At 54.7% G+C, this 25,876-nt stretch overlaps 1 protein-coding gene across 1 annotated transcript; it reads left to right on the top strand.

Annotated features, from left to right (window-relative positions):
* The first annotated feature begins 2,515 nt into the window (after positions 1 to 2,515).
* On the top strand, positions 2,516 to 24,779 carry PLPP7 (phospholipid phosphatase 7 (inactive)). The gene is made up of 2 exons (XM_017849948.1): positions 2,516 to 3,721; positions 23,704 to 24,779. The coding sequence occupies exons 1-2, from the start codon at positions 3,271 to 3,273 to the stop codon at positions 24,066 to 24,068; spliced, it is 816 nt and encodes a 271-aa protein (XP_017705437.1). The 5' UTR covers positions 2,516 to 3,270; the 3' UTR covers positions 24,069 to 24,779.
* The last annotated feature ends 1,097 nt before the right edge of the window (positions 24,780 to 25,876 follow it).

Genomic DNA, 25,876 nt, shown 5'->3' with positions numbered 1-25,876 from the left:
CAGCTTGGGCAATATAGGGAGACCTCATCTCTAAAAAAAAAAAGTAAAAATAAAGGCTTGTGGGTTGAGGCAACCAGGAGTGTCTGTGGTCCCATCCTGCCTCCTGGTGTCTGGGTGCTACAGTAGGTGGTTCAGGTTAGCCCACCAAGCTTGCTTGCTCAATGTTGATTCTCAGCTACCTGAGAATGTGTACAGAGTCACCCCACCATACAAAAGAGAGGAGCAGGTCTCAGGGTCCTGGAGGAAGTCACCAAAATCATCACGGACAGAAAGAGCCCTTCACATAATCTTCTTGCCAGCCTTCTAAAGGGAAAATGGGCTTGGAATGGTGAAAGGACTTGCCTGGAGGTGGCTGAGCCAGGGTTTGAACCTGGGGCCATCCTACCCCAGACTTTATGTCTTAACTACTGCTGGGCAGGAGCCAAATCAGATCCTATGGCCCCGCCAGTGCGAGGCCCAGTGTGGCTCTCAGAACCTGCCAGCAGCTCTAGCCAGATGAAATGCTGACACAATCTCTGGCTATTAATAGCCCCTGTCTGGGCCGGGCTCCTGTGCCCCTCCTGAGGCCACCCAGGGAGAGTGGGGTGAGTGCTTGGTGGAGAGATGAGCAGATCAGATCCCTGTGGTCCAGGGATCTGAGTCCAGCGGCCCTCGTGCCACGTCCCATAGGGACCACTTAGGAGCCAGACCCCTTCTCTTTTCAGCTTCCTGGCTGGAGGCCTTCACCCCCTCAGCCTCAGCTTCCACATCTGTAAATGGGGATATCACAGCTGCATTACAGGACTGTCATTAGACATTGTTGGTAAGCTGAACACGTAGAGAGCTCAGCACACAGAGAGCTTGTACACGCTCAATATCCGTGTCTGGCGTGCACACTTCCACGTGCGCCTGTTTCCAGCCATCTGGAGTCCGGGATGAAGCAGCGCATGTCATCATTGCTGCACCCAAGATGGCAGGACATCTCGCAGCCATGACATCCCCTCTATGGCCGCACAGTCCGAGTGGAGCACACTGGAAAGGAAGAGGGGGGAATGAGGCGGGTCTAGCCTGCTCCAGCCCAGCCCGACCCAGCCAGGGCGTCTGCAGGGAACCCCAGACTGAGGGCTCCTGGACTCTGGCCTCTTCCCTGCCATGGATGGGGAGGAGGCCAGACCACAGGGTTGGGCCCTTCTGAAGAGGGCACTCAAAAGGAAGAGAGGGCTGTGCCTCGTTTGTCAAATGAAATCAATTCCTAACCCACAGGGCTGAAATCGATTCCTAACCCATTCTGCGGCAGGGACCCAGCTCAGCATTTCCCAAACACGGTCTCACCCAGACTCATGAGAGCCCTAGGAGGTGAACACTGTCATTCCCATGCGACAGGTGGCAACACCAAGGTCCAGGGAGGCCAAGTGACTTGCTCAAGGTCTCCCAGCTGGTTGATGGCAGGGCAGAGCCCCATCTGTCTGACTCAGAGCCTGAGTGCCTGTTCCTGTGGCCAGGGAACACCCACTCCCTCCCGGGGCAGCTTCCTGTTCTTGGGAGACTCTAGGTGGGCCTGAGGCACCATGGGCAGGCTCCATGGTTGGAAGAGAAGTTACAGCCTCCTGCCTTCATCTGGGCTGAGCAGACAGGCCCTGGCACCCAGAATCGGGAGACAGAGGAGCTCGCTTCTGACTCTTCTGGTCAGCTTAAACTGGCAGCTTCCCCCATCGAGCCCAGGCCCAGTCAGCCCTAAAAGGGCTGTGGAGGCCAGGCGCGGTGGCTCAAGCCTGTAATCCCAGCACTTTGGGAGGCCGAGACGGGCGGATCACGAGGTCAGGAGATCGAGACCATCCTGGCTAACACGGTGAAACCCCGTCTCTACTAAAAAATACAAAAAAACTAGCCGGGCGAGGTGGCGGGCATCTGTAGTCCCAGCTACTCGGGAGGCTGAGGCAGGAGAATGGCATAAACCTGGGAGGCGGAGCTTGCAGTGAGCTGAGATCCGGCCACTGCACTCCAGCCCGGGCAACAGAGCGAGACTCCATCTCAAAAAAAAAAAAAAAAAAAGGGGCTGTGGAGACTTTGGATTCCCCCAGGTGGCCCAGGTGGGAGCAGGGATACCTACCTCACATCCCGAATCCTCGACTGGGCCCTCTGGGTCTGCGTTCTGGGTTTGCAGCCTCTCGACCCTTGGGCCCCATGCAGCCACACAGGCCTCCTGGGCCTCCTGCAAGGTGGGCTGTCCCTGAATGGGGGTCCCCCTTTTTTCTTCCTTCCTGTGGGGAGCCGTCCATGACTCCCAGACCAGACCCAGAGCTCCCAGAGCCCTGCTTCTAGGATTCTGCCACACATTTGCACACTTGTGACCACTTACACGTGTCCTTCTTTCCATCCCCACCAAACTGTGAGCTTTTTGCAGTGTGCCCAGCACTGACACAGTGTCAGGCACGCGGTAACTATTTACAGGTTGCCTGAAGCTGCTGTCACACTCCTGTCCTTTGCAAAGTTCCAGGTAGTGGAGGCAACCTCCAAGAGGCGATCCGTTACCAGCTGACTCGTTACCCCACCCTCTGATGGAAATCAGAGCTCACGGATTGTCGTTTGATTGGACTGTGATGCGCTGAAGCTGAATTCAAGACTGATTTAAAAAAAGACCTGCCAGCTTAATGAATGCTGTCACAGAGGGAGGAGCTGGACCTGACCCCAGGGACCCAGGATGATGCTGTCAATGACGTCTTTCACTCTATCTGGTGCCCAAAGAGGCCTCCGCCCGAGCAACACCGTCCAGTTTACAGAACCAGGTCCAAGCTGCCAGGCCGCTGGGGCAGACAGGCCTGGCTTGCAGGGGTCTGGACGGCTCAGAGGGAAGCTGGTAAAAACAAGGTAAGCCCAGGTCCCACCTCTGCCCTGTCAGAGGCCAAGGCCACTGCAGAGTCCAGAGCAGCCGGAGGACTACATTTCCCAGAGTCCCCCAAGCCCAGGGATGAGCCATTGGCTGATTTAAATAGCCCAGGCCCGAGGCAGCCAGGCCGCAGCTGTGGACTCCTCACCTCCCGGAGGCTCCCCTGGTGCAGGCCCCGCATTGGAGGGCTCGATTGGCTGCCCGGCTGGCACTGACGTCCCCTTGGAGCTGGGTGGCAGCGGAGATAAACAACCATGTGCAATTCTCCACCCTATATTTAACAGCTGCGGCGGAGAAGGCAGGGAGGCAGCCACGGTGGCGGCTCGGGGGGCAGCTCTTGTCTTCGGGGAGAAGGCCCTTGGAGCCAGGCTGGCATCGGCCTTCTTGGGGTGAGCGAGGTCACCATGCCAGCTTCCCAGAGCCGGGCCCGCGCCAGGGACCGCAACAATGTCCTCAACCGGGCTGAGTTCCTGTCCCTGAACCAGCCCCCCAAAGGGGGCCCGGAGCCCCGCAGCTCCGGCAGAAAGGCCTCAGGCCCCTCGGCACAGCCCCCACCTGCTGGTGACGGGGCCCGAGAGCGACGCCAGTCACAGCAGCTGCCAGAGGAGGACTGCATGCAGCTGAACCCCTCCTTCAAGGGCATCGCCTTCAACTCCCTGCTGGCCATCGATATCTGTATGTCCAAGCGACTGGGGGTATGTGCCGGCCGGGCGGCGTCCTGGGCCAGTGCTCGCTCCATGGTCAAGCTCATCGGCATCACGGGCCACGGCATCCCCTGGATTGGAGGCACCATTCTCTGCCTGGTGAAGAGCAGCACACTGGCCGGACAGGAGGTGCTCATGAATCTGCTCCTGGGTGAGTGTGCCTGCCACCCGCCACTCACTGTCAGGCCCCTCGGGAGGGAGACCGGCCTGCCCAACCCTGCCCTGGCCAGGACCTGCACAGCCCTCAGAAACCGGCTGGGATGGTCTAATGAGGTTAGGCAGGAAGGGTGCCCCAGAAACGGGCAGGCTCCAGTGTGGGGAGCGAGAGCCAGGGATGCATAGAGGAGGCTCCCCAGTCACATGCCAAATGAAGGCAGAGGCCAGTGTGGCCCTGTGAGGAGGGCCTGCTCAGCAGAAGGCACCGCTGCCCATAAGCGGCTTGAGGGGAGGCTGGGCCAGAGGCGGTGGCCTCAAGGGAGATGGTCAGGGCTCTGGTGGGCATCCTGGAATGGGGTGTCACTGTTTGACTCCTGCCCCGTGGCTGGGGTCCTCGCTCCTTGACAGCTCCCAGCTATGCAGTGCCCGTGAGCTGCCCATGAACACCTCCTGCCTCGGTTCGGGAACCCGGCAAGCTGCCCAGGCTTCTCTCGCAGGGTCTGGGGATCCAGGGGGTCCAGCTGGTACTGCCACACACTCACAGCCCCCTGGAGTTCTTCCCTGCTCCTTCCCAGGAGGAGTCACTGGAGAAAGGGTCGGGGGGCCAGTTGGTTTGTTTCCAAAGTCTTTGCCACCAACATCTTGCAGATTAGCACTGCCTTGTGCCAGGTGCCACGTGGGATCTATGTGGGGGCAAGCCATTCCCTCCACCCAGAGGTGACACCCAGCCCCCGTCCGGCCCACCCTTCAGGCACCACCAGGTCCCCAAGGTGCCCCAGGAACCTCTGCTTCCATCCTCCGTGTCAGGCCCACATCGATTTTCTTGGCTTTCCCAGTGTGGCCATCATTTGGGGGACATGTGAGGTGGAGGTCTCGGGAGAGATAAACGTTAACAAGGGGTCTCGGTTCCAAAAGGGCATTGGGTTGGACCACAGAGAACACGGGTTCCAGAGGAAGTCACAATAAAAACATGTATCTCCTCACTCTAGTCTCAGTCTGGAGGCTCCCTGCTCTGTGGGTGGGACTCAGGGAGGCAGAAACCATCGGATACTTCATGCAGGAGATGGCTGGGTCTGCCACCTTCGAGGTTTTCTTGTTCCTTTTGTTTTTTTAGACAGAGTCTCGTGCTGTTGCCCAGGCTGTAAGGTTGAAGTGCAGTGGCGTGATCTCGGCTCACTACAACCTTTGGCTCACTACAACTCCGCCTCCCGGGTTCAAGCAATTCTCCTACCTCAGCCTCCCAAGTAGCTGGGATTACAGGTGCCCACTACCACACCCAGCTAATTTTGTATTTTAGTAGAGATGGGGTTTCACCATGTTGACCAGGCTGGTCTTAAACTCCTGACCTCAGGTGATCCACCCGCCTTGGCCTCCCAAAGTACTGGGATTACAGGTATGAGCCACTGTGCCTGGCCGGTTTTCTTGTTTATTACTAAATTGTTTACATTACAATAACTTGTGATTTACTCCTGAATAAACAGTCTCACGAAGTTGGTGCCATTATCATGCCCATTTTACATATTAGGAAACTGAGGTTCCTATAAATAAAGCAACCTGGCCCAGCCTCAAGGCTTGAGATTTGCACCGGCTCCAGCTGACACACAGACCAGGTGCCGTGCCACGGGCATGGGAGGGAGGGACAGAGCAAAGTGGCCGAGGAACTAGGCCAGGCGCTTCCAGGGGCAGAACCTGCTCTCATTATCAACAGTTTCACACAGAGCCACGTGGCTTAAGAAGACTGTTGGGAGTTAGAGAGGTAGGTTGCCTGCTGTCAGAGATGGGGTGGGAAGGCATACGCCCGAGTCTGTCTCTCAGCCCTGCTCCCTTGATCGTATCTCCTCCTTCCCATCTTCCTTCCCCATTTGACGAGGGAGGTGATGAAGTTGTCATTGGTTGAGTGCTTACCACTTTCCAGGGCTTTGCATAAACCATATCATTACTTCGGCTCTTCACCATAACGCATGGAGCTTGGTGCTGTTATTATTTCCCGTTTAAAGAGGGGGAAACTGAGGCATGGAGTGATGATGGTTCCAAGATCGGGCAGCTAGTCAGTGATGGAGCCAAGAGCAGAACTCGGAGCAACTCTAGCTTTGCTTTGCATTTTCAGAGGAGAGGGAGAGGGAACCAGCTCAGACTGTGTGAAGTTTCCAGTGGCGAGGGTGGGGATCAGAGAAGAAAGGAGGTGCATCTCAACTTACCCGCAGTCAGCAGATGCTCTAGTAAGGGGTGAGCTCCCCCAGGCAGGAGGTATGCAAGCAAGCTGCCTCTCATCACCAAGTAAAATAGCTCTGCTTTGATTTGTTTTTTTACAGGAATGTTTGCTTTTAAGAACATTCCCCCTGCCCCAAACATTGAAAAATTTGCAACTTACTTGTTAAGATAAGGCTTCAGGCTCATTCCAGCAACCAACTGCCATGGGCACAAAGGTGTATGCCCCACAGGATAAAGATGAAGATTTGAGATGCCTTCCTCCTTGAAAAGAAGTTATAGACATTTTTTAAAACTTTAAAAACAGGCCGGGCGCGGTGGCTCACGCCTGTAATCCCAGCACTTTGGGAGGCCGAGGCGGGCGGATCACGAGGTCAGGAGATCGAGACCATCCTGGCTAACATGGTGAAACCCCGTCTCTACTAAAAAATACAAAAAACTAGCCGGGCGAGGTGGCGGGCGCCTGTAGTCCCAGCTACCCGGGAGGCTGAGGCAGGAGAATGGCGTGAACCTGGGAGGCGGAGCTTGCAGTGAGCTGAGATCCAGCCACTGCACTCCAGCCTGGGTGACAGAGCGAGACTCCATCTCAAAAAAAAAAAAACCTTTAAAAACATCATTTGTTGAGCTTTATTATGTACCAAAGACAATGGCATGAACGGCCTGTATTTTATGATGTAAAAAAGCTGTTGATGACCTTTCAAGGTAAACATTAATGTGCCCATTTTACAGATGAGTAGACTGAGGCTCAGAAAGCTCAAGCAACTTGCCCACCACACAGCTATAAGTGGTAGGTTCAGGAAGTAAATCCAAGGCCCCGTGACTGCAAACCCCCCCACTCCTTGCTGCTCACTGTGGGGCTGCAGGTCGGGCATATCACCCATGTTCGCTGCACTCCTGGAGCGTGTGTGCTTTGAGGAGGGGAATGGTCTGGGAGGAGGATGACTGACTTCTATCCAGGTATTGAGATCATGGGGACATAGGGCCTGGCACAAGGTGGGCACTCAGCACAGGCCCAGAGCAGGCCGGATGGGTCTGGGGACCCCAAGGTCATTCCGTGGGGATGCCAGCTCAGCCCTCGGCTTGGTGGGAGTAAATGGCAGCAAACGGCCAAGGCACGCTCTAATCCCGCTGCTCTGGTCTGACCTGCCAGGAGGGATGGTCCCACGGTGCCCTGTCCCAGGAAAGCAGACCACCCGCTGAGCGCAGGCTGCGGGTTCCATCTGTCCTTTTGTCTTTGGAGGGCACCCTTCAACCCTGGAGCACAGGCTCTGGGTCAGACTGGCTTTTGTCCAGGTCTCTGCTCTGACCCTTACTTGCTGTATGCATCTGCTCAAGTCAGTTCCTGTCTCTGAGCCTCAGTTTCCCTATCTGGGGGCTGAGGGGGCTGTGGCAGGGATCTGAAGGGAGCTGGTAAAACATTTGACACGGTGGGTGCCATGCCACACATGTCCCACCGATGGCTGACATCACTGCAGTACTGAAGGCGGAGGGAGCCCTGCCTAACCCTGCCCACACTCTGGCCCCACGGCACTGAGCCAACTCCTGGGCCAGTCTCTGGGCTGGGAGCAAGACCTCCGAGCTTGTGTTTGGGACCTGGGTTCCACTTGGCTCTGAAGAGGCAGACTTGGGAGCTTGGGAAATGGGAGCTGCAGCTACAAGGCCTAGGAAGGGTCCTGCTGGGCCCAGGGAAGTTCTCTGCATGCTTCTGCGTGGCAGGCAGTCCCAAGCCCTCCCTCCTTGCCCCTCCCCTAGTACACACTGTCAAGACTCCAGAAAGCTCAGAGCCAGAAGGGGTCTTAGCAGCAGGCAAAAGCTTGGACTCCAGAGGCAGCAGGACCTGGGTGCAAATCCCAGCCCTGCTGTGGGAACTCAGGCAAGTGACGTTGCCTCTCTGAGCCTCAGTTTCTTCATCTGTCAAATGGGTTGTTGGGAAATCTCCCTGATGAATCTCACATAAAGTGCTTGGCACTTACTGATGTTGGTTAACGCTTAAGTAGCTATGATTATCATCATCATTATCACCATCATCATTGTCAGAAGTCCAGGACTAGCCTCCTGCCAGGTACCTTCTAAGCTCTAGAGGCCTTGAGACCACCCTGCCCCCTTCCTTCTCCCTCCCGCGCAGCACTCAGCTTGATGATCTGAAGGGAGCCAGGTGACAGGTGACAGATGACCAGGCCCATCCTGGTTCACTCAGCCCATCCTTGTTTCCTCATGGGCCTGTCCTGTAGTAGGAAATGCCTATGGTCTTGTTCCCTGATCTGTGTCCTTTATGAAAGTATCTTTTTGTTTGTTTTTGAGACAGAGTCTGTCTCTCTGTTGCCCAGGCTGAAGTGCAGTGGCAAGATCTTGGCTCACTGCAACCTCCACCTCCTGGGTTCAAGCCATTCTCCAACATGGTTTCGCCATGTTGGCCAAGCTGGTCTCGAACTCCTGACCTCAGGTGATCCACCCACCTCGGCCTCCCAAAGTGCTGGGATTACAGGCGTGAGGTGATCCACCCACCTTGGCCTCACAAAGTGCTGGGATTACAGGCTTGAGCCACTGTGCTGGCCTATAAAAGTATCTTTTCTTTTCTTTTTTTTTTCTTTGAGACAGAGTCTCGCTCTGTCCCCAGGGTGGAGTGCAGTGGTGTGATCTCGGCTCACTGGCATGAACCTGGGAGGCAGAGCTTGCAGTGAGCCTAGATCATGCCCACTGCACTCCGCCTGCGGTGACAGAGTGAGACTCTGTCTCAAAAAAAAGTATCTTTACTAGATTTTCCTGAATATGAAAACTACTTTTTTTTTCTTTTGAGACAAAGTCTCGCCTGTCACCCAGGCTGGTGTGCAGCTGCTCGTGATCATCGGCTCACAGCAACCTTCTTGCTCCCTGGTTCAAGTGATTCCTACCTGCCTCAGGTCATCCCGGAGTAGCTGGGATTAGGGCTGCCCGCCCAAAACCTGGGCTTATTTTTGGTAATTCTAGTAGACAATGGGCGTTCACATGTTGGTCAGGCCTGGGTCTTGAAATACTGACTCGATGGATCTGCCTGCCCATCTGCTTCCAACCCAATACTGCGGAGGTTACGAGCTGATCCACCACTCTTGGCTAAGAAAACTACATTTTTATGTCATTTTTTTTATTGTGATAGCTACTCATCATAAAATTGATCATTATAATATTTTAAGGTACACAGTTCAGTGACCTGAGCTCAATTCACACCGTTCTGCCAGCCATCACCACATCCAGTCTCCCAAGCTCTTTCCATCATTTCATCTTAAAAAAAAGAAGCTCCGGGCCACGGCCGGTGGCTCAAGCCTGTAATCCAGCACTTTTGGGGAGGCCGAGACGGGCGGATCACGAGGCGTTCAGTGAGATCGAGACCATCCTGGCCAACATGGTGAAACCCTCGTCGTCTACTAAAAACGAATACAAAAATCTAGCGGGCGACTGGTGGCCGGCGCGCCTGCATAGCTCCCAGCTACTCGGGAGCTGAGGCAGGAGAATGACGTGACCGGACGGAGCTTGCAGTGAACTGAGATCAGCCACTGCCACTCAGCCCCGGGCCGACAGAGCGAGACTCCTGTCTCAAAAAAAAAAAAAACAAAACAAAAACTAGCGGGTGAGGTTGGCGGGCGCCTGTAGTCCCAGCTACTCGGGAGGTTGAGGCAGGAGAACGGCGTGAACCCGGGAGCGGAGCTTGCAGTGAACTGAGATCCGGCCACTGCACTCCAGCCCGGGCGACAGAGCCAGACTCCGTCTCAAAAAAAAAAAACAAAAAACAAAAAACAGAAGCTCTGTCCCCATTAAGCACTGACTCCCCACTCCCCCTCCCCCAGCCCCTGGCAACCTCCATTCTACACTGTGTCTCTGTGGATTTGACTGTTCTAGGGACCTCACGTAAGTGGAATCGTACCGTATTTGTCTTTTGTGACTGGCTGATTTCATTTAGCATGATACCCTCGAGGTCCATCCATGCTGTAGTGGGCGCCGGCATTTGCTTCCTCTCTAAGGCTGAATAGTGCTCAGTTACAGGATGGACCACACCTTGTGTATCCACTCGTCCACCCATGGATGCTTCAGTTGCTTCTACCTTTTAGCTGCTCTGAGTAACACTGCCGTGCACACAGATGTATATGCATCTTCTTGAGCCCCTGCTTTCAGTCCTTTTGGTTGTATACTCAGAAGCGGGCCTCTGGATCACAGGGTAATTTTATGTCGACTTGTGTGAGGACCTGGCCTACCGTTGCCCATAGCAGCTGCGTGATTTTACATTCCCCCAGCAATGCCCAAGGACTCCGATATGTCCACACCTTCGCCAACACTCATTATCTGGTTTTTCAATCAGAGCCATCCTAATGGGTGTGAAGTGGTATCTCTTGTGGTTTTGGGTATTTTTTGTTTGTTTTTGGTTTTTGTTTTATTTTGGGTGTTTTTGTTTGTTTGTTTTTTGAGACAGAGTCTTGCTCTGTCACCAGGCTGGAGTGCAGTGGTGCGATCTCGGTTCACTGCAACCTCCGCCTCCCAGGTTCAAGCAATTCTCCTGCCTCTGCCTCCTAAGTAGCTGGGACTACAGGTGCCTGCCACCATGCCTGGCTAATTTTTTGTAGAGATGAGCTTTCACCATGTTGGCCAGGCCGGTCTCAAACTGTTGACCTCAAGTGATCCTCCTGCCTTGGCCTCCCAAAGTGCTGGGATTACAGGCATGAGCCACTGCGCCCGGCCTTTGTTGTGGTTTTGCTTTGCATTTCCCTAACCATCAGTGATGTTGGGCGCCTTTTCATTGTACATTCTTTTTTTTTTTTTTTGAGATGAAGTCTTACTGTGTTGCCCAGGCTGGAGTGCAGCGTCACCATCTCGGCTCACTGCAACCTCTGCCTCCTGAGTTCAAGTGATTCTCCTACCTCAGCCTCCTGTGTAGCTGGGATTACAGGTGCGCACCACCATGCCTAGCTAATTTTTTGTATTTTTAATAGAGATGAGGTTTCACCATTGTTGGTCAGGCTGGTCTCAAACTCCTGACCTCAGATGATCCACCCACCTTGGCCTCCCAAAGTGCTGGGATTACAGGCATGAGCCACAGTGCCCAGCCTACACATTCTTATAGTAAGAAAAAAATGCAATCATTACAAGGCTAGATCAAGAAGAAAGTGAGCCTCTCCCTTAAACCCTCTCCCAGGAAGAGCCTCTGCCGCAGCTTGGGTCACGTGTCCCTGGATTTTTCCCTGTGCATATGCTAACGTGTAATGTGTTTCTCAGGTTGTGTTTTGCCTGGTTTGGGCTCACTCTCACAGCTGTGGCCCTCCCACCTGGAATCCCGGTCTGGACCCCCCATGTCCCTCACGCCAAGCATTAGGGGTTCATATGCTCCAGATAATCTGTTCTGGCAGCTCTCCCATCCCCTGCCCTCTGGCTCTTGCTCTCAGGGACAATTGAGGTGACAGCCTCTCCACGAGGCTTGTCTAGCCTGTTCCTAACTGAGGGATATTTAGGCTGATTCCAAATCTTCACTTAGATACCCTTCTGTGGGAGACCGCACACACTACCTCCTCAGAAGTAGAGGGGTCCCGTCCGCAGCCTCCTTTCTCAGCATCTCAGTGGACTCAGTACAACAGTCCCTCAGGGGGGCTTTTGGCCACCCCCAGGCCAGGTCAACCCTTAATACACTGCCCTGGCAGCCATCCACACAGCAGGTGCAAGAGAAATGCAATGGTTTGTGGTGCCAGTAGGCAGGGTGTGGCTCAGCATTGCCCACCAGCACAGCTAGTGTTTTTCCTAAGACAGAGTCTCGCTCTGTCACCCAGGCTGGAGTGCAGTGGCACAACCTCAGCTCACTGCAACCTCTGCCTCCCAGGCTCAAGTGATTCTCCTGCCTCAGCCTCCTGAGTAGCTGGGATTACAGGCGCCCACCACCACTCCTGGCTAATTTTTATATTTTTAGTAGAGACGGGGTTTCACCGTATTGGCCAGGCTGGTCTCGAACTCCTGAGCTCAAGCTATCATCCTGCCACCGCCTCCCAAAGTGCTGGGATTACAGGCTTGAGCCACCGCGCCCGGCCAAAATAACTTTTTAAAAATGTGCACAAATAATACGTGCTTGTGGCAAGAAAGATTTTAAAGTGCAGAATTACAAAAGACGGGAAAATCACCCCTAAACCTCCTACCCAGCAAGAAGCATTGTTAGCATTTAGAGCAGTACCTTCTAGATTTTTCCCTCTGCATATAAGCACATTTGTTTACATACATATCTTATTTTATGAAGATGGCATCCTACTGGAAATCCTATTGTATAAGCGGCCTTTTCCACTTAACATACCCCACGGCTCTCCGATATTGTGGGTCTATAAATATACGTGGGCCTTATCATCTGCCGCGGCCACAGCGTGCTCTGGTGTCTAGATTCGGCCACGGTTTGTCCTGTCTGTCTCTTGAAGAGCGCTGGGTTGTTTCACGTTTTTCGGTGTTATAAACAACGCTGCAGTGAACATCCCGGGCCATGAATCATGGCCCACATCCCTAACGGTTTCCCAAGGAGATAGTCCTGCAGAGGGAAGAGCTGAGTCCAAGGGAGACACGTGGAGGAGACTTCTGATTCCGAAGCCAAATGCCCTTCAGGAAGTTCAGAACGATTTACACACCCCTTGGGCAGCATGAGGCTGGCTCCCAGCTTTCCAGAAGCCAGAATGGGGGATGAGAAGCAGGATCGACTTCCCAGCCCAGGAGCACCGGGACCCCTCCTCCCAACCCAGCCAGAGAGAGACATCTGCCCACCAACCCAGCCTTTCACAGTCTGCAGGGCGTCCCGAAGCCCCGTCTTTGCTCCTTGCTTTAGAACAGCTGAGCCCACAGCCTCCACCTCCCACCCCTACCCCACTAGCCCCAACTCCCCAGAGACCCTGCCCTGCTCTAAGCTGGTCCTACAGAATGCATCCTCAGGGGGAAAACAGCCCAACGCCACAAAGGGCCACACGAGGTCACCCCAGCTGCCCCTCTTCCCCCCGTGCACAGAGCTGCCGGCAGACAAGTGATGTTCTGATTTTCAGAGGCCTCAGGAGGAGATGATTCCAAATCTTCCAGGATGGCAGCAGCTCTTTTCCAAGAAAGCCCTGGCTCCTGCCTGGCCTCTGGGAGCCTCCGGCTCTCTGGTTCCCTGGCCACCACCAGCCCTGAGGGACCTGGGCTAGGGGAGAAGGGTGGGCCTTGAGGTGGGTTCTTGTCGTCTTCTGAGGGCCAGGAAGCCTCTAGGACAGCAGGGCCTCAGGGACAGCTGTGCTTCCTGCATGCGAGCTTCAGACACTCAGGCCCCAACCCTGTGAAAAGAGCTGAGAGTGGAGCTGGTTGGAATGGAAGAGTGTGAGGGGTGGTGGGGCCAAGCCCTGGTGTCCTCTGATGGGGTCCCGGGGGTGCATTTACCGAGTGGCTGCTGCACACAAGCATCAGAGCAGGCCCCTTGTCATCCCAGCATATCCATGGCAGGGAGCTCTGAGGGACAGACACACCGAGGTTATGCTGTCCACAAGTGGCCAACCTCGAAGCTGGTCTCGTTCTGGAGCCTGAGTGCGCAGCCACCACCCTGGGTGATCTCAGTGAGTGGAGGCCAGTGGAGGCTAAGGGGCCTCCCTGAGACGTTCGCATAGCAGGTCCCGGGCAGTGCAGCTCCCACCAGTTCCCCAGCTCTTGCCCTGACCCTCCTGCTGGGCGGACCTTTCCCCCTACAGGGGTCCCCTTGCCCTCCTTGAGTCAAGAAGGCAATGTAGGTCGGTCGACTGGACAGAGCCATGTGGACGGAATCAGCCTTGAGTGATGGCGCCATTTGCTTCTATTTCTGGGCACCAGATGATGCGCTGACAGTGTCAGAATCACAGTCACACGGAGGCCTGGCCGCACGGGAGGAGGGAGAGAGGCCCTTCAGGGGCAGCAGGAGAGGGCAGAGTGGGGTGGGAGGCCCAGGGGAGGCCATGGCTCTGTTGGAGAGTCGCCCTGTGGTCTGAGGGTGGCAGGCCACTGCCTCTTCCATTCACAACCCTCCTGGCCAGACGGCTGCAGCATGGTGAGGGCGAAAAGCCACACACCCCATCATACCTGTGATAGAGTAACGCTCTGTGTCACTATGTGCTCACTGCCCACCGTCCTGCTTGGCCGTAGAGGACCCTGCCAGCCTGGTTCACAGTGCCAGGCCTGACACATGCCTGAAATACCCAAGAACCGGCGGTGCCCAAGAGCAGGTGGAAAAGTGAGTGAACAAGGCACAGGCTAGGTGGGTCAACCCGGCTGGACGGCCAGGCTGGCCCCTATGGTCCCCGCAGGGCCCAGGGCAGAAAAGGGAGAGCCTCCCTCTCATTATGGCCTGAAGAGAGGGAACCAGCCCAAAATAGCCACAGCTTCCCAAAGGCCCAGCTGTGGGGCGTCTTAGTCCATTTTATGCTGCTGTAACAGAACACCACGCACTGATTTATAAAGAATAGAAGTGGATTTGGCTCATGGTTCTGGAGGCTGGGAAGTCCAAGGTTGACGGGCCGCATCTGGTGAGGGCCTCCTTGCTCCCTGTGCCTTCTGCATCTCATGCAAGGGAGTGCATGCCTGGGAGGGCAGGAGGTGACCACACTCACCCTTTCATCAGGAACCACCCCCAATACCTGTGTTCATCCATTCATGAGGGGAGAGCCCCCATGGCCTATTGCTATTTTATTTTATTTTATTTTGTTTTATTTTGTTATTTTTTGAGACAGAGTTTCACTCTTGTTGCCCAGGCTGGAGTGTAATGACACTATCTCAGCTCACCACAACCTCCACCTCCTGGGTTCAAGCGATTCTCCTGCCTCAGCCTCCTGAGTAGCTGGAATTACCGGCATGTGCTACCACGCCCGGCTAATTTTGTACTTCTAGTGGAGACAGGGTTTCACCATGTTGGCCAGGCTGGTGGTCTCAAACTCCTGACCTCAGGTGATCCACGCGCCTTGGCCTCCCAAAGTGCTAGGATTACAGGAGTGAGCCACCGCAGCCGTCCTGATCAACTCTCGGAACTGTTGCATTGGGGATTCAGTTTCCAACACACGAACTTCATGGAACTTGTTCAAGCCATAGATAGAGTTTCCAGATCAGGAGACGTGGGCACCCACAGAGGCCTCCCTGGCAGCCAGGGGAGCTCCAGATGACCCCCACAACACACCAGCTTCAGCCACATCTGTTTCATACACCGAGTCTGTATGCTTTCATTGGTAAAAACAATGTTTTGCTGCTAGAAATTTGAAAGGAGCCAGGGATAGTGGCTCACACCTGTAATCTCAGCACTTTAGGAGGCTGAGGCAGGAGGATCACTGGAGCTCAGGAGTTCAAGACCAGCTTGGGCAACAAACTGAGACACTGTCTCTACAAAAAAAAATCAAAACATTAGCCAGTTGTGGCCTGTGCCTGTGGTCCCAGCTACATGGGAGACTGAGGCAGGAGGATCATTTGAGCCTCATCAAGGCTGCAGTGAACCATGTTTGCACCATGGCACTCCAGCCTGGGCAACAGAGGGAGACACTGTCTCAAAAAAAAAAGGAAGGTTTGGGTCTAGCTTAGTTTTTGGCCTATGGATCCTGACAGCCTATGCAGAGAGCTGGGGCATGTGGGGAGGTTGAGGCAGCCAGCCCTCCTTGCCTTTGGCCACCCCATCGGAGTGAGGTACTGGGCCCGGTGTACCCCCCAGGTGACTTAGTAAAGTCACCCTTTCCTCCTCCCTTTTTCCTTGACCACAGCAGCTGTCCCTGGGGGCCCCTGTGCTCAAAAGGCAGATTTTATTTTATTTTATTTTATTATTTTATTTTATTTTATTTTATTTCATTTCATTTCGTTTCGTTTCATTTTATTTTATTTTATTTATTTATTTTGATACAGAGTCCCACTCTGTCACCCAGGTTGGAGTGCAGTGGTGCCATCTCAGCTCACTGCAACCTCCATCTCCCAGATTCAAGCAACTGTCCTGCCTCAGCCTCCCAAGTAGCTGGGACTACAGGTGCCTGCCACTACATCCGGCTAATTTTTGTATTTTTAGTAGAGATGGGTTTTCTCCCATGTTGGCCAGTCTGGTCTCGAACTCCTGACCTCAGGAGATCCACCTGCCTCGGCCTCCCAAAGTGCTGGGATTACAGGTGTGAGCCACTGTGCTGGCCTCGAAAGGCAGATTTTGAACCCATCAGCTGCCGAGCCTTGGTTTTCAACCTAAAGACCTGGTCGCCAGTAGGACAGATGGCCCATGCCTTCCAGTGGTTGGTGTCATATTCCAGCCTACCATGGAACCCAGTCCCGGTCTACATTAACCACCTCCTACCCCAGATTCTGGCAGCTCTTTGGGCACCCAGACCCTGGCTGGCCATCAGTCACCAGCCACCACCACCAGGGAGGCCCTGGCCTTGTCTGGCCTGGCCTCTCTTACTTGCCTTGAGGTGGTGGAAGGCTTGGAACCTGGGCCAGACAATTTTGACCCTGGTGGGACCTTAGGAAAAAAAGCCTTTGCTGATGCTCCTGCATGGTGTCCCAGCCTCCAGGACCAGAGCCTCCCACAGCTTCCCAGGCCAGGTGGGGCCAGGACTTGCAGGCAGTGTAATGGCAGCAGCATGCTGTCAACCACCACACTTCCCCCAATTCATTGGCTCATTTACTCCTGGGACCACCCTTGCTACGGGTGAGTAGACCAAGGCTCTGGGAGGGGAAGGAACTTGTTCTTTTTTTTTTTGAGACAGAGTCTCGCCCTGTCGTCCAGGCTGGAGTGCAGTGGCGCAATCTTGGCTCACTGCAACCTCTGCCTCCTGGGTTCAAGTGATTCTCCTGCCTCAGCCTCCCAAGTAGCTGGGACTACAGGCACCCGCCACCATGCCCAGCTGAATTTTTTGTATTTTTAGTAGAGACAGGGTTTCACCATGTTGGCCAGACAGTGTCTCCCTCTGTTGCCCAGGCTGGAGTGCCATGGTGCAAACATGGTTCACTGCAGCCTTGATGAGGCTCAAATGATCCTCCTGCCTCAGTCTCCCATGTAGCTGGGACCACAGGCACAGGCCACAACTGGCTAATGTTTTGATTTTTTTTTGTAGAGACAGTGTCTCAGTTTGTTGCCCAAGCTGGTCTTGGACTCCTGACCTCAGGCGATCCGTCCACCTCGGCCTCCCCAAGTGCTGGGATTATAGGCATGAGCCACCGCACCCGGCCAGAATTTGTTCTTAATTAGCAGGGTCAACCCCCAGGCTAGAAGCACCAGGACCCCTCCTCACAGCCCCAGTCAGCAAGACTTGAACCCCGCCTGTGACTCCAGAACCTTCAGATTTAACCCCCTCCCCATGAACTGCCTTCCCTCCCCAGGTGGAGAGAGCCTGTCGCCAGGCCATTTTTGGGGAAGCAGTGGGGCTTGCAGATGAGAAGGGCCCCCTGGGCTGGAGAGGACCAGCTGGCCCCTCTGAGCTGGCTTCCTCAGCTGCTCCATGGGGCGGAGGCATGCCAAGGTCAGCACAGCCACCTCCCTCCAGCTCCCACCTGCCCTGGGGACCTGGCAGTCCCCAGTCCCTCTCTCCTGCTGGAACTGTGACCTCCCACAGGCTTCAAATGGCACCAAACCACAGCATGGCCAGCACACGAGCTGGCCAGCCACACGCCTCCTGGGAAGACCCAGCCCATGGGGACAGCTGCCGTGAAATTGGCAGGCAAGGGTAGAGCAAGGTTTTCTCCAGGCCTTCAGGCCCTACCCACCTCGGGCCAGGCAGCTCCTCTGTGCACCTGCTCAGCCCCCTCCTGTGCTGGCCAGGCACTTCCAGGGTGTGAGGCTCTCAGCCAGCCCTGTGGCTAATGAGAGGGGCCAGGAGAGGCCACAGTTCAAACCCCAAACAGAGAGACCAGACTACAAGCAGCAACCCTGAAGTGGGTAGGAAAAGGGGAAGCCCCGAAGTTCTAGTCCTCCAGGGAGGACTGTGTGATATGGAACAGTCTAACTGCCTGGCACGGACAGTTAGGTGCACCACAGTGCCTCACCCCTGCAGCATGGGGATCGGGGGTATGTGATGGGGCAAGACTTTCAAAAGCAGGCAGCAGAACAACATATGTAAACCATGTTGTAAGCTTTATTAAATCTATGCTCCAAAGGCCGGGTGTGGTGGCTTGCGCCTGTAATCCCAGCACTTTGGGAGGCCGAGGTGGGTGGATCACCTGAGGTTGGGAGTTCAAGACCAGCCTGACCAACATGGAGAAACTCTGTCTCTACTAAAAATAGAAAAACTAGCCGGGAGTGGTGGCACACACTCGTAATCCCAGCTACTCGGGAGGCTGAGGCAGGAGAATTGCTTGAACCTGAGAGGCAGAGGTTGCAGTGAGCAGAGATCACGCCATTGCACTCCAGCCTGGGCAACAAGAGTGAAACTCCGTCTTAAAAAGACAAACAAACAAACAAACAAAAAAAACTATGCTCTATAGATGGATGGAAGGGTCTGGAACAATGGCTACCTCTGAGGGGCAGGATTACAGGTGATTTCAACTTTAGCTTTTGTTTTCTGTGTTGTAAATGTTCTTCAGTAAACAGCATCTTCTACATCTTTTTTTTTTTTTTTAGGTTTTTGTTTCCATTTTTGCCAAGAGCTGACTATTCTGGTAAACACTGAAAAGTTTTCTAGGGAAGCTCCCAGCATCCAGCTGTACTGAACTGTCACCGAGTCATGACCCCCACCTTTATCCAGCCCTCCTGGTGGGCCAGGCGCTTGGGGAGACCAACTCAATCGTTTGCTGGGACTTCCCTGCTTTAGCACCGTATGTCTTGTGTCCTAGGAAACCCCTCTGTCCCAGCGAAAACTTGTCACCCTGCAGTCAGCCTGCAGGCACGGTGCGGGCCCCCCTCTGGGAGGTGGGTGTCTGTGAGCTTCGTCTCACAGGTGAGGAAAGTTAGGTGGTTTCCCTGAGGTCACGCAGCTGGGAGGCTCCGGGGCTGGAACTCACAGCCGGGTCTCTGGCTGTGACGCCTGTGAGCTTTGCCACCACGCTACACTGCGGGTGTTGTCTTCACTGTCCCTGGAGCAGGGCTTGCAGGGGCTGTGAACTCACTGGGGTCCCCAAGTTCACCTGAGGTGGGGAAGCACAGGGGGCAGGGGCACGGGCTCCCTGCTGACTCTTCACCTGCCCTGGGGGTGCTCTCTGGCCTGCCGATGCCACCCCACCCCAGGTGAGGGTGTGAGCTCCAAGGGCCTTTCTTTTTTTCTTTTTTTTTTTGAGAGTCTCGCTCTGTCGCCCAGGCTGGAGTGCAATGGCCATCTCAGCTCACTGCAAGCTCCGCCTCCTGAGTTTACTCCATTCTCCTGCCTCAGCCTCCCAAGTAGCTGGGACTACAGGTGCCCACCACCTCGCCCAGCTAGTTTTTTGTATTTTTTAGTAGAGACGGGGTTTCACCCTGTTAGCCAGGATGGTCTCGATCTCCTGACCTCGTGATCTGCCCGTCTCGGCCTCCCAAAGTGCTGGGATTACAGGGTTGAGCCACCGCGCCCGGCCACCAAGGGCCTTTCTAATGGTGGGGAGGGTTGACCCAGAACCCCCACATTGGTTGTATGGGTGCCACTCAGATCAGCTGGGTGAAACTGGAGTTCTGGCATGGTGCCTTCCTCTCATGGCACAGAAAGGCAGAGCAACCTCCCAAGGCCACGCAGCAGGGTGGGCCTGAGACATGATGGAGATCCAGGTCTCCCCTGTGTTTCCAAAATAGGGAAAGAAAGGCCAGGCGCAGTGGCTCACGCCTGTAATCCCAGCACTTTTTGGGAGGCAGAGGTGGGCAGATCCCTTGAGGTCAGGAGTTCGAGACCAGCCTGGCCAACATGGCGAAACCCCATCTCTATTAAAAATATAAAAATTAGCCAGCCGTGGTGGCAGGTACCTGTTGTCCCCGGCTACTCGGGAGGCTGAGGCAGGAGAATCGCTTGAACCCAGAAGGTGGAGGTTGCAGTGAGCCAAGATCACACTGCAGCACTCCAGCCTGGGCGATAGAGTGAGACTCTGCCTCAAAAAATAAAGAAAAAGAAAAGGAAGAAAAGAGCCCACCTCGCTGGTTATGAGCCTCAGGCCAGTAACTCAACTAAGTTTGGAGACCGTGGCTCTGTTTCTAGCCCCAGGGGAAAAAAAAAAACCTCTGAACAGGCCGGGCGCGGTGGCTCAAGCCTGTAATCCCAGCACTTTGGGAGGCTGAGATGGGCGGATCACGAGGTCAGGAGATCGAGACCATCCTGACTAACACGGTGAAACCCCATCTCTACTTAAAAAATACAAAAAAACTAGCCGGGCGAGGTGGCGGGCGCCTGTAGTCCCAGCTACTCAGGAGGCTGAGGCAGGAGAATGGCGTAAACCCAGGAGGCGGAGCTTGCAGTGAGCTGGGATCCGGCCACTGCACTCCAGCCTGGGCAACAGAGCCAGACTCCGTCTCAAAAAAAAAAAAAGAAAAGAAAACCTCTGAACAAACAGGCACGGGCTCTGCCTCCATGGAGTGATGACTTCATGCCACAGACGGCGAACCCTCACCTCCCAACAGATGCCTCAGTGACTGCGGGGCGGGTGGGGGAAAGCCATGAAACAGGCCAGACGTTGAGACTGAACCCTTCAGGGCCTGAGCTGTCTGGAAGGCAGGGGCAGGTCCCTGAGGTGGTGGGTTGGGAAAGAGTGGGACATTCCAGAAAGCAAGAGCATCAGGTATGAGTGTCCTGAGCTCCAAGGGTTCATGTTGTCCTCTGTAAAGTGGGGATGCCACAGTGCAGTTGCTGGGGAAAACAGTGGGGTTCCTCAAAGAGTCACATACAGAGTTACTGTCATTGCCAACCAGCGACTCCACTCCTAGGGATCTACCGAAAGAACTGAAAACAGGCACTTGGCAAACACTTGCGCACACCTGCATAGCAGCGTGAGTCACAGCAGCCAAAAGGCGCAAACAGCTCGATAGCCATCAACAGATGAATGGATAAACAAATTGTATCCGGACACAGTGGCTCACACCTGGAATCCCAGCCCTTTGGGAGGCTGAGGTAGGAAGATAGCTTGAAGCCAGGAATTTGAGACCATCTTGGGCATCAAAGTGGGATGCCCATCTGTTAAAGAAAAAACAATTTTTTTTTAATTAGCTGGGCATGGTGGCACAGTTGTAGTCATGGTAACTCAGGAGGCTGAGGAGGGAGGAGCCATTGAGCCCAGGAATTGAAAGTTACAGTGAGTTATGATTGCACCACTACACTCCAGCCTGGGCAACAGAAAGAGGCTCGCTCGCTCTCTTTTTTTTTTTTTTTTTTTTGAGACAGAGTCTCGCTCTGTCACCCAGGCTGGAGTGCAGTGGCGCGATCTTGGCTCACTGCAACCTCCGCCTCCCAGGTTCACGCCATTCTCCTGCCTCAGCCCTCCCGAGTAGCTGGGACTACAGGCGCCCGCCACACGCCCAGCTAATTTTTTGTATTTTTAGTAGAGACGGGGTTTCACCGTGTTAGCCAGGATGGTCTCCATCTCCTGACCTCGTGATCCACCCGCCTCGGCCTCCCAAAGTGTCTCTCTCTTTTTTTTAAGATGGGGTCTCACTCGGTCACCTTAGCCTCTCAGGTAGCTGGGATGAGAGGCGTGCACCACCACACTCAGCTAATTTTTGTATTTTTTTTTTTTGTAGAGATGGGCTTTTGCCATGTTGCCCATGCTGGTCTCAAACTCCTGGGCTTAAGCAATCCTCCCACCTCAGCCTCCTGAGGAGCTGGAACTACAGGCGTGTGCCATCACACATGTCTAATTTTTGCATTTTTTGTACAGACAGGGTTTTGCCATGTTGTCCAGGCTAGTCTCAGACTCCTGAGCTCGAGTGATATGTTCACCTCAGCCTCCCAAAGTGCTGGGATTACAGGTGTGAGCGACCGTGCCCAGCCAGAGACATCCATCTTTAAAAAAAAAAAAAAGAGGCTGGGCACAGTGGCTCACGCCTGTAATCCCAGCACTTTGGGAGGCCAAGGCAGGCGGATCACCTGAGGTCACGAGTTCGAGACCAGCCTGGCCAACACAGCGAAACCCCATCTCTACTAAAAACACAAAAATTAGCCAGGCACGGCAGCGCCCGCCTGTAATCCCAGCTACTCAGGAAGCTGATGCATGAAAATCGCGTGAACCCGGGAGGTAGAGGTTGCAGTGAGCCGAGTTCACGCCACTGCACTCCAGCCTGGGCAACAGAACGAGACTCCATGGAAAGAAAGAAAGAGAGACAGAGGGAGGGAGGGAGGGAGGGAGGGAGGGAGAGAGAGAGAGAAAGAAAGAAAAGAAAGAAAGAAAGAAAGGAGGGAGGGAGGGAGGGAAGGAAGGAAGGAGGAAAGAAAGAAAGAAAAAGAAAGAAAGAAAGGAAGAAAGAAAGGAAGAAAGAAAGGAAAGGAAGGAAAGAAAGAAAAGAAGAAAGGAGAAAAGAAAGAGGAGAGGAACAAATACTGGTCCATTCATAAATGGAATATTATTTGGCCATGAAAAGGAATGAAGTGCTGACACATGCTGCCACATGGGTGGGTTCTGGAAACGTTACGCTAAGGAAAGGAAGGCAGACACAAAAGGTCACATACTGTCTAATTCCATTTACATGAAGTGTCTAGAGGAGGCAAATCCACCAAGACAGAAAGCAGATTGGTGGTTTCCAGGGGCTGGAGAGAAGGGGATGGGGAGTGGCTGCTTCGTGGGTACAGGGCGTTCTTTTGGGATGATGAAATGTCTTGAAATTAGAGAGAGGAGGTGGCTGCCGACACTGGGATGTGTTAAATGCCACTGAACCGTGTACTCTAAAATGGTTCGCTGTACGTGCTGTAAATTCTGCTTCAACTTTTGAAAAATGGGAATGGGGCTGGGCACAGTGGGTCACGCCTGTAAGGGGTGAATACTTTGGGAGGCTGAGGCGGGCGGGTTGCCTGAGGCCAGGAGTTGGAGACCAGCCTGGCCAACATGGAGAAACCCCATCTCTACCAAAAATACAAAAAATTAGCCAAGCATGGTAGTGTGCACCTGTAATCCCAGCTACTCGGGAGGCTGCAGTGTGAGAATTGCTTGAACCCAGGAGGTGGAGGTTGCAGTGAGCCAAGATCGGGTCACTGTACTCCAGCCTGGGCGATAGAGCAAGACCCTGTATCAAAAAAAAAAAAAGAAAAAAGGCCAGGCGCATTGGCTCATACCTGTAATCCCAGCACATTGGGAGGCCAAGGAGGGTGGATCACCTGAGGTCCGGGGTTTGAGACTAGTCTGTCCAACATGGCAAAACCCCATCTCTACTGAAAATACAAAAATTAGCTGGATGTGGTGGCGGGTGCCTGTAATCCCAGCTACTCAGGAGGCCGAGGCAGGAGAATCGCTTGAGTCTGGGAGGCGGAGGTTCCAGTGAGCCGAGATCACGCCTCTGCACTCCAGCCTGAGTGATGAAGTGAGACTCTGTCTCAACAAAAAAAAAAAAAAAAAAGGAAAAGAAAAAAGAAAAAACCAAAGAAATAAAATGCATATTAAATCAGGGCATGAGAAAAACAAGGTGAGGGGAGAGAGCGTGGCGAGGGCTTTTATAAACAGCGTGGTCAGGGAAGGCTTCTCTGCTAAAGGGAGTGGCTACGGGAAGGCAGGGCGTGACAGGCAGAGGAGACAGCAAGGGCAATGGCCTGAGGCGGGACCGTGCCTGGGGGTCAGCGTGGCTGAGTGACCGGAATGAGGGGCAGGGAGGGGAGATGAGGTCGGGGAAATGTCGGGGGCTGGGGCCTGGGCCTGGCTGGTGGCCCTGATGGCCCGGGGGCCTCTGTCTCCCCCGAACAGCCCTGCTCTTGGACATCATGACAGTGGCTGGCGTGCAGAAGCTTATCAAGCGGCGTGGCCCGTACGAGACGAGCCCCAGCCTCCTGGACTACCTCACCATGGATGTCTACGCCTTCCCGGCCGGGCATGCCAGCCGCGCCGCCATGGTGTCCAAGTTCTTCCTCAGTCACCTGGTGCTGGCAGTGCCCCTGCGCGTGCTGCTGGTGCTCTGGGCCCTCTGCGTGGGCCTGTCCCGCGTGATGATCGGCCGCCACCACGTCACGGACGTCCTCTCCGGCTTCGTCATCGGCTACCTCCAGTTCCGCCTGGTGGAGCTGGTCTGGATGCCCTCCAGCACCTGCCAGATGCTCATCTCCGCCTGGTGAAGCGCCCACCGGCCCATGCAAGGCTCTGGGGGCAGGGCTGGCCCTACAGAAGGGGCAGGGGGTGGCAAGGTGGCAGGCACGGGTTGAACAGAGCCACCAGGAGTTGGAGCGGCCACCCCCATCTTCCCCTTCTGGTTGGAGGCCAGCGAACCCAGGCCGCCCCTCCCAGTGACAAGCGTGTTTGGCAGTGCCAGGCCTCTCTTGCCCCTTTGCTTGGACTCTAAGTCTCCTCTCTAGGTGGCCTGGACCCACCCGTGGGGACAGCCCTATTTAGCTTCTGCTCTGGGCACAGCAAAGACCAGGATGGTGGGAGGGGCCGAGTCTCGTCTTTTCATCGTCATGACTGTTGAGTTCTTGGCTGTGCTCATCACGCCACAGCACGACACCTGCCAAAATGCCCCCAACCTACTGCCTGATGCAGGTGCCATTGCCATGAGCAGTCATTGACAGCTTAGGGCAGCACTTTCCAACGGGTGCCCCATGGGACACCAGCCTGTGAGATGCTTTTGGGGGAAAAGGGTTTTGTGGTTCAATAACTTTGGGAAGTGCTGCATCCTCTGTCCCCAAGTTGGACATTCACAAAGGCCGTTATTGCCGTCAAGGCTCTGACGAGTCCTGTAGAAAAACTTCTTGCTGGCCGGGCACGGTGGCTCAAGCCTGTAATCCCAGCACTTTGGGAGGCCGAGATGGGCGGATCACGAGGTCAAGAGATCGAGACCATCCTGGCTAACATGGTGAAACCCCGTCTCTACTAAAAAAATACAAAAAAAAACTAGCTGGGCGAGGTGGCGGGCGCCTATAGTCCCAGCTACTCGGGAGGCTGAGGCAGGAGAATGGCGTAAACCCGGGAGGCGGAGCTTGCAGTGAGCTGAGATCCGGCCACTGCACTCCAGCCTGGGCGACAGAGCGAGACTCCGTCTCAAAAAAAAACAAAAAAAGAAAGAAAAGCTTCTTGCTAAACCTTCTTTAATCCATGTTTTCTAAACTTATTTGACCACAGAACCCTTTTCTTGGGGAACAGCTATTAACCCCCAAGGAACCACTGGTTCCTCAAGCGCATTTTGGGAGCTGCTGTCAGAGAGCTAAAGGGCCTGGGGTGTGAGCTGACTCTCCGCTGGGGAGGCCGGGTGCACCACTGCAGCCCGAGGAAAGCACTGGCCACCGCCCGTGGGCATCGATGAGGCTTTGGCCCCCAGGGGCCGGACTCCATGTGACCTAATAGGTCGTTTCCAAGTCACCCGTTACGGATGTGCATTTCATGTGACAATACAGATGACATGCAAATGGCCCTCTCCCGTGTGGCTTTTTCCTTGTGCAATTCAATTGCTCCGGATGCATTCGCCTTATTAACATGGAATGGGCGGAAGGATGGGGTAATTCTTCGGCCCTAGACAGTGCCGTGATGCCAGGGATCGGGGGCTCTGGGCACAGCTGGCCTCCTCCTGGACTTTGCCAGGTTGGCCAGTCCCTTCACCCTGGGGTGGCCGCCTGGTGCTCCCTCAGTCCCCAGGTCCTGTGCTGGCTGTTACCTGGGGCCTGGGCAGGGACTGTTTGAGAAGCCCTCACTGTGATGCTGATGGATCAGAGACCCTCTCTCACTTCAGCCTCAGGCCTTCCCAAAGCCCCCCGCCCTGACACCTGACTAACCTGATCCTCGTCCCCCAGGAAGTGGACAAGTGACCAGTCAAACACAGCAAAGCCTACAAGAGCTGCCACGAGGGATGTGCAGGGCAGTGAGGGCTCAGAGAAAAGGCCCTGGAGCCCAGCCTTGGGGTGTCAGTGCATAGGTCCCAGAAGGGGAAGTCTGA

The sequence above is a fragment of the Rhinopithecus bieti genome, unplaced genomic scaffold, assembly GCF_001698545.2.
Source record: "Rhinopithecus bieti isolate Rb0 unplaced genomic scaffold, ASM169854v2 scaffold_31823, whole genome shotgun sequence".
NCBI classification, from domain to species: Eukaryota; Metazoa; Chordata; class Mammalia; order Primates; family Cercopithecidae; genus Rhinopithecus; species Rhinopithecus bieti.
Note: the sequence above shows the minus strand (reverse complement) of the source record. Positions and strands in the feature narration are given on the sequence as shown.